Here is an 8,256-nt window from a genome sequence, read left to right as displayed (position 1 = left end):
GATTGTTCATGCGCTTTGGAGATGTCATCTTGGCATAGCAGACCTTTTGATGTGCTTGGCAATAATGAGATGTCTTCATCTGAATCTTCATCATATGACTCTGAATCTGGCACATATTCTTCTTCTGATATGCTGTGGTTGCCATCATCATCGCTTGATATTTGATCCAGAACTGAATGTGGCAATCCATCTTCCCCTGAATATTCAGAAATTTCTTCTTTCTGGAATGTAAGAATAAAAGTTATTTTAATTGATCAATACTTTAGACAGGTAAAAAAAATAAACTGAAAAAAAGTCAAGCCAAATATGAATGGGATACACACCTGTGTTGACTGGTGACAATTCTGATTTGACAATTTTGCAAGGCAGGATTTGTGCCAGACCCCTAAACAAACTGAAACACATTTTGATAGACTTCATTTAGCTTTGCAGTTCTATTTAAGTGAAGTAGTTTTTTGTCAAAGCACTGCAGTAATGTCAAATGCTGAAAAAAAACCAAAAAACAAACTGTTCACACTTAAGGATATTTTAATGACTACACATACACTGCTAACCCCCTCCCCCCCCAAAAGGACATCCCAGATGTGAATGAATGAATTATTCTTATTAAATACTTTGTTCTTCAGGTAGTTGAATGGCATGAAAGTGTGTAGTTGAATGTGTGTGGCCTCCAGATGCCTGTATGACTTCCCTACAATGCCTGGGCATGCTCGGGATGAGGTGGCGGACGGTCTCCTGAAGGATCTCCTCCAAGACCCAGACTAAAGCATCCGCCAACCCCTGGACAGTTTGTGGTGGATGGAGTGAGACGCGATGTCCCAGATGTGCTCAATTGGATTCAGGTCTGGGGAACAGGCGGGCCAGTCCATAGCATCAATGCCTTTGTCATGGAGGAACTGCTGACATACTCCAGCCACATGAGGTCCAGTGTCATCTCGCATTAGGTGGACCCCAGGGCCAAACGCACTAGCATGTGGTCTCACAAAGTGTCCGAGGATCTCATCTTGTTACCTAATGACAGTCAGGCTCTCTGGCAGGCACAGAAATGCCACCCCACACCATTACTGACCCACTGCCAATATGATCATGCTGGAGGATGTTGCAGACAGCAGAACGTTCCCCACGGCATCTCCAGACTGTCACATGTGCTCAGTTTGAACCTCCTTTCAGCTGTGAGGAGCATAGGGTGCCAGTGCCGAAGTTGCCAAACTTTGTGTTTTCTGGCAAATGTCAAACGTCCCGCATGGTGTTGGGCTGCAAGCTCAATCCCCACCTGTGGACGCTGGACCCTCAAGCCATCTGACCATTTGAGCAGACAGATGCACATTTGTGGCCTGTTTGAGGTCATTTTGCAAGGCTCCTCTTGTTCCTCCTTGCACAAAGGTGGAGGTAGCGGTCCTGCTGCTGGGTTGTTGCCCTCCTATGGCCTACTCCACATCCAGGTAACACCTCCATGCTCTGGACACTACACTAACAGACACAGCAAACCTTCTTGCCACAGCTCACATTGATGTGCTACACTAGATGAGCTGCACTACCTGAGCCACTTGTGTGGGTTGTAGACTCTGTCTCATGCTACCACTAAAATGAAATCACCACCATCAAAAGTGACCATAACATCAGCCAGAAAGCATAGGTGCTGAGAAGTGGTCTGTGGAGTTACATCGCATTGTTTAAGTGTTCCCTTTATTATTTTGAGCAGTTTATGTTATGGAATGGGGAATTGAGGACAATCCCAAGTATACCATTTTTACAAGGTCCTGCACCAAAGAGGTAATACTACATTTCTTTAATTAGATGTGACCACCCACTGATTAAAAAGGGAGCAGTGTTCATTTCAGCTAGTCTTAACTTGTTGAACTCTATTAATGCTTTTTACTATATACTGTACCTATTCACTAAGTGTCTCACCTTTGCACTTATAGCCAAGCCACTTGAGGGAGGAAACCGGTCCCACACACTGAATGCACTTGTCCAAAGATGATATTGTTGTGCACACCAGACGATGACTGTGACACTGTTAGCAAAATATTGCAACATTTACAGTCAGGTCCATAAATATTGGGACATCGACACAATTCTAACATTTTTGGCTCTATACACAACCACAATGGATTCCAAATGAAACAAACAAGATGTGCTTTAACTGCAGACTGCCAGCTTTTATTTGAGGGTATTTACATCCAAATCAGGTGAACAGTATAGGAATTATGACAGTTTGTATATGTGCCTCCCACTTCTTAAGGGACCAAAAGTAATGGGACAATTGGCTTCTCAGCTGTTCCATGGCCAGGTGTGTGTTATTCCCTCATTACCCCAATTACAATGAACAAATAAAAGGTCCAGAGTTCATTTCAAGTGTGCTGTTTGCTTTTTGAACCTGTTGCTGTCAACTGCCAGGATGAGATCCAAAGAGCTGTCACTACCAGTGAAGCAAGCCATCATTAGGCTGAAAAAACAAAACAAACCCATCAGAGAGATTGCAAAAACATCAGGCGTGGCCAAAACAACTGTTTAGAACATTCCCAAAAAGAAGGAACGCACTGGTGAGCTCAGCAACACCAAAAGACCCGGAAGACCACGGAACACAACTGTGGTGGATGACCAAAGAATCCTTTCCCTGGTGAAGAAAACACCCTTCACAACAGTTGGCCAGATCAAGAACACTCTCTAGGAGGTAGGTGTATGTGCGTCAGAGTCAACAATCAAGAGAAGACTCCACCAGTGTGAATACAGAGGGTTCACCACAAGATGTAAACCTTTGGTGAGCCCCAAAAACAGGCAGGCCAGATTAGAGTTTGCCAAACGACATCTGAAAAAGCCGCCGCAGTTCTGGAACAACATCCTATGGACAGATGAGACCAACATCAACTTGTACCAGAGTGATGGGAAGAGAAGAGTATGGAGAAGGAAAGGAACTGCTCATGATCCTAAGCATACCACCTCATCAGTGAAGCATTGTGGTGGAAGTGTCATGGCGTGGGCATGTATGGCTGCCAGTGGAACTGGTTCTCTTGTATTTATTGATGATGTGACTGCTGACAAAAGCAGCACAATGAATTCTGAAGTGTTTCGGGCAATATTATCTGCTCATATTCAGACAAATGCTTCAAAACTCATTGGACGGCGCTTCACAGTGCAGGTGGACAACAACCCAAAGCATACTGCAAAAGCAACCAAAGAGTTTTTGAAGGGAAAGAAGTGGACTGTTTTGCAATGGCCAAGTCAATCACCTGACCTGAATCCGATTGAGCATGTATTTCACTTGCTGAAGACAAAACTGAAGGGAAAATGCCCCAAGAACAAGCAGGAACTGAAGACTGTTGCAGTAGAGGCCTGGCAGAGCATCACCAGGGATGAAACCCGGCGTCTGGTGATGTCTATGTGTTCCAGACTTCAGGCTGTGATTGACTGTAAAGGATTTGCAACCAAGTATTAAAAAATGAATGTTTGATTTATGGTTCTTATTCTGTCCCATTACTTTTGGTCCCTCAAGAAGTGGGAGGCACATTTGCAAACTGTTGTAATTCCTACACCATTCACCTGATTTGGATGTAAATACCCTCAAATAAAAGCTGACACTCTGCAGTTAAAGCATGTCTTGTTCGTTTCATTTGGAATCCATTGTGGTGGTGTATGGAGCCAAAAATGTTAGAATTGTGTCGATGTCCCAATATTTATGGACCTGACTGTATTTGTTTTGGACAGTTGGAAAGGTGAGGTGTTTTCAATTCAGTTGCAGATATCAACTAATACACTTCATCCCAGTATAAAATTTGAAGGCAATCAACCTCTTCACTTTTTTCTACTGGAACCATTTTACTGGGATTAGGGGAATTGATTCTTTCACTTTGTTGTTATCTAGAATAGTTAATTGAGTTAAAACACTGCAACTTCTTAAAAACGGCACATGCATTCTTATCTGTGTGGAGTGGGTCAGAGTAAAAAACAAAAAACCAAAAACAAAATTAAAAAAAACAATCCTTCCTTATTTGCTTATCCTTGCGGCTGGAACCTATTCCAAATATGATGGGTGTACAGTGCCTCTCACCCGAGTTGTATCTGGGAACTACAGATTCCGCCCAAAGACATGCAGTTAGTGGGGTTAGCTGGACTGGTAATTCTAAATTGCCCATAGGTGTGAGTGTGGTAGAGTCTGTCAGTGTAATACCCTGCGACAGCCTCTCACTCCAATTAACAACTGATTCCTTTGCAATCATCCATCCTCTTCCACTTATCCTTATCAGGATTGTGGGGTAGCAGGTTTGGGGCCTATACCAGCTACCATAGGGCAGTACAACCTGGACAGATCACCAGTTTAACATGGAAGGAGAAGCATTTGCATTCACACCAAAGGGCAGTTTTGAATCACCAGTTAACCTAACCCCATAAGCTACATCTTTGGACTGTGGGAAGAAGCCAGAGTACACAGCCAGAGAGAACCCATGCACTACAGCAGTAAAAAGTGCCTAAAACAAGTTAAGAAGTTGTATAGTACTATCTATCTTAATGTTCAAGCCTGAGTTTCAAACCATTTCAACATAGAAACAAAGCACATGCAATCAGTTCTGCATGCTGTAGGTGAAACTGTCAAAAAATAAGAGAAGACCCCTCCTAAAACTAGAGTGATGTCACCATGAAGCAAACTTTGACGGAGTCCCCCAATAACAGTGTGGTCCTCCTAAGTCACATTTGGGTGGTTAACACACACACACACACTCAGATGCTGTCCAGACTTGCACTTTGAAACAATGAAAAGGACCTACAAGCCACGGTCCATGTAAATCACATTACACCCAAGTGACTGCCAAACACACACACACACACAGCATCCATAAAGAATGATGATAGATTAAATTATTAGTTCATTAAGTGGTACACTGGATTATATTTACCCTTTCAGGCTCTGGATGTTTCAGGTCCAGATCATTGTTTGGAATGCAGTTTGGTTGCGGCTTTAGGCAGCTCACAGTCTTCTGAATCTGGCTGGTCTCAGTCTTCGTGTGTAACAGATAGAAAATGAAAATACAGTGCATTTTTGAAGAGGTTTTTGAAACATTAAAGAAACTCTATGAGAATGATAAGTTTCAAGCTAATGTCTTTAAAATATTCACTGTCATGTATAGAGAATATAGAGAAAAATAGTCTGTGTGATTTCTTTAATCTTTTTTAAGCCATTGCTAAAGGAGTAAAACAATCACCTGTAGCAGCAACGAACTATCACTAGGGCCCATTTATCCCCGAGGGACAAAATTTAAACTGAATCTAACTAAAGAGGTTAGAATCACATTAAACATCAATCACTGTTAACATTTAGAAACCGAAAGCCATTTTTTATTTCTGCATACCTGCTGATATTTTTTTAGTGCTTTTAGAGGGCTCTGATGTGGCAGCAATCACAATTGCCTGTTTTCCATTAGTACCTACCCCGGTTTTTCCAGTAGGTTATAGTACCATGTAGTTTTTCAGTAACTACTGCACCAAGGTTCCAAGTGATCCAAAGTGATCAGAAAATTTGACATAGACAGACTGAATGCCAACAGGTGGCTGGTCAATGGTGTCACTCGATAAGTTATGAGTGCGCCTCCTTCATGAAAATCCAAGCCATCATTTTTGAAACTCTGAAATGTTTGAAATGGCTACCAAAATTAACAGCATGATCCCTGAATTGAACACTAAAGTATAGACTGAGCAGCAGGCATTGTGTCACCTTGACATCCATGCTTGCTGTGGCATTTATATCACTGGATGCTCGGCTGCATTGCTATAGTGACCCCAGGCACAGTAGGTGATACTCAATTTCAATGGAAAACTAGATGCCCTAAGTCACGTTAAGCCAATTTGAGTAGGTACAAATGTAAAAATGGCTTACGGTATGCAATTTATCAGTTCCAAAAAGTACAATTGTAGAAATACCTTGCATCTCCAGGGCCAATCCGAGTCACCATAATTATAGTCTATTTCTTCGCCTGGACTTATGTCTCTGCTTGCAAATAAGCATAGATGGGGCTTTCCATTGATATTTAATATTTTCATCTTAGCACTTGGACTGATGTGGTTGTCGTTGACAAGTCTGCCTAATGACCCATCTTCTTGAGATGCATCCACACTGTGGGGTTAGGCAAAAAAGTATTAGCTTAACTAGTTTTTGTTAGGAAGCTTTTTTTTTCATAAATCAAAAGCAAAGTGTAATTTATTCTTAATCAAACTACACTGATATAATACGCACCACCAGAGTTTTCCATCAAACTTGAATTCAAACATGAACACCTTCAGGCTGTCATGATAAACTCTGTGTCTCCGCTCACATTCGTCTTTTGTTATGAGTTTACCTCTGTATTCCAAAAGGAAGTCTCCTTTTTGGAATGGAACAGTCGTGAAAATGCCCCGACCTGAATTGCAGAGGCATACCAAGTGAGTGGCAAAAGACAAAGTGACAAACTCCAAATCTAATCCAAACTAAAGACCAACTTACCTTTGAAGGCATTTATGTAGTGGATATCAAGTCCCAGTTTGTCCCTTCCAGCAGAAACATGACAGACTGCATCCTCCCGTGGAGGAATGCGTCTCCTTCGCATGTTCTCCTGTACGTTTTGATTGCCTGTATTACCAAAGCATATAAAGTATTACGATTATCGTCATCATTGTCATCATCATCAGTAGTAGTAGAACTAGCAGTAGTGTAGTTTACAGCATAAACACAGCTGACTTATTCATAGTCCTAATTTATGCCTTCTTTTAAAATGTTAAAGGCCATGTGACATTTCTGCAATGGCGACTGCAGAGAGTGATACAAGTACTGAGAAAGCTTAGGCATCAAAACTGTAAGAAGTTTTTTCTTCAGGCATATAAATAAATACACGATTAAATACACTTATACCCCTTGCTTTTATTTTAGGGCTGTTAGCAGAATGGATAGACATTGGACAAACTGCCCGAAATTAGATGACAGCGACATCAGGGATTTTGACTCAGACTGCGCTGGTTTAATTGTTAATCACGTTAGTCGCGATGTCGGCATTAACACGTTTAAGCCACATTAATGCTTTAACACCGAGTAAATCCTAACACGGGTTAGCCCGCTTTATCGCGTTGACGCGGTTAAGTCATCAGCCCTATTTTATTTACTCAATGACAAACGCTGAGGCAGTTTTACTTCTTCAAAAACTAGCTAACAGTCCACAAAGCATATATTAAAGCAGTTTAATATAAGCCTGTGCACCTATAATTTCATATAGTATTAAAGTCATGGTGCATTTTACATTAAAAAAGGCTTACCTTTGTGGTTTTAATCAGTCTTCGTATTGCCGTCGACATGTACTTGTTAAAGGGCACGCGCGCGAAATCATTTCCGGTAGGTACCGCCTATATATATAGCCTACCAATCACAATGACTTCCGGCCGTGTGTATTGAAAATGTGTATTAAATTGTAGTACTTACACACATCCAGTCTAACTCGAAACGTCGCTGTGCAATAAACTGGAATACACAAAAATCAGGTGAGTGGTATAGGTGGACTTTTAAGAAAATCAGAAAATCTTTTAATTATAGTTTAATAAATGAATTTACAGTACAGTTTAAGCAAATACAGGTCAAAAGATAAATAATGACCTCAAAAGAAGTAGAAAAAATTATTATTTAGACACTTAAAAATGCATTTACAATTCATGTTTTAGGGGGACACATGAATACACAGCAAAAAGTCGAAATGTCCCTGTAGCCCAGGTACAGCGTCAGGTCAACTGTCCATCCATACCACATAGACGCACGCACACACACACACACACACACACACACACACACACTTTAATAAAAGTTAAAATAGCACTCATGAAATAAAGACAATTGAATATACAAACAAAAAATCAAACATATGTCTTTATTGCAATTTATGTTTCAACTTCCTGCTTCTACCATCAGTTAACTGTCAATGAACAGAAAAAAATGGATAAAACTGCCTCGCATTTATTATTTCCAAAATTAAAGCGTAAACTTACTGTGAAATTTACACGTTTTGTTCTAAAGTGATTTTTTTCATTAAACTTTTTTCAGTGTTTCTCAATTTTATAAAAAAAAAAAAGATGAAAAGTTCCAGATTCACTGAATGAATTTGAATAAAACAGTTAAGGGTCCCATCACGGGTCACATGCAGGTTATAGTAATCTGTCACCATCTTTTGCTGCAATTTAATAATTCATTCATTCATGTTTTGTTTTTTTTTTCCAGGTTTAGAGTCTGATGTGAAGAGTGTCGGA

General features: G+C 40.7%; 1 protein-coding gene across 1 annotated transcript; it reads right to left on the bottom strand.

Moving 5' to 3' along the window:
* Nucleotides 1–323: 323 nt before the first annotated feature.
* LOC134619825 (histone-lysine N-methyltransferase set-1-like) lies at nucleotides 324–6,641 on the bottom strand. Its single transcript, XM_063465657.1, has 5 exons — nucleotides 6,476–6,641; nucleotides 6,230–6,392; nucleotides 5,917–6,109; nucleotides 4,896–4,997; nucleotides 324–394 (listed from the first exon to the last, which is right to left on the bottom strand). The coding sequence occupies exons 1-5, from the start codon at nucleotides 6,576–6,578 to the stop codon at nucleotides 386–388; spliced, it is 570 nt and encodes a 189-aa protein (XP_063321727.1). The 5' UTR covers nucleotides 6,579–6,641; the 3' UTR covers nucleotides 324–385.
* Between the last annotated feature and the right edge of the window lie 1,615 nt (nucleotides 6,642–8,256).

The sequence above is a fragment of the Pelmatolapia mariae genome, linkage group LG22, assembly GCF_036321145.2.
Source record: "Pelmatolapia mariae isolate MD_Pm_ZW linkage group LG22, Pm_UMD_F_2, whole genome shotgun sequence".
NCBI lineage: Eukaryota > Metazoa > Chordata > Actinopteri > Cichliformes > Cichlidae > Pelmatolapia > Pelmatolapia mariae.
This window is presented reverse-complemented; position numbering and strand designations above follow the sequence as displayed.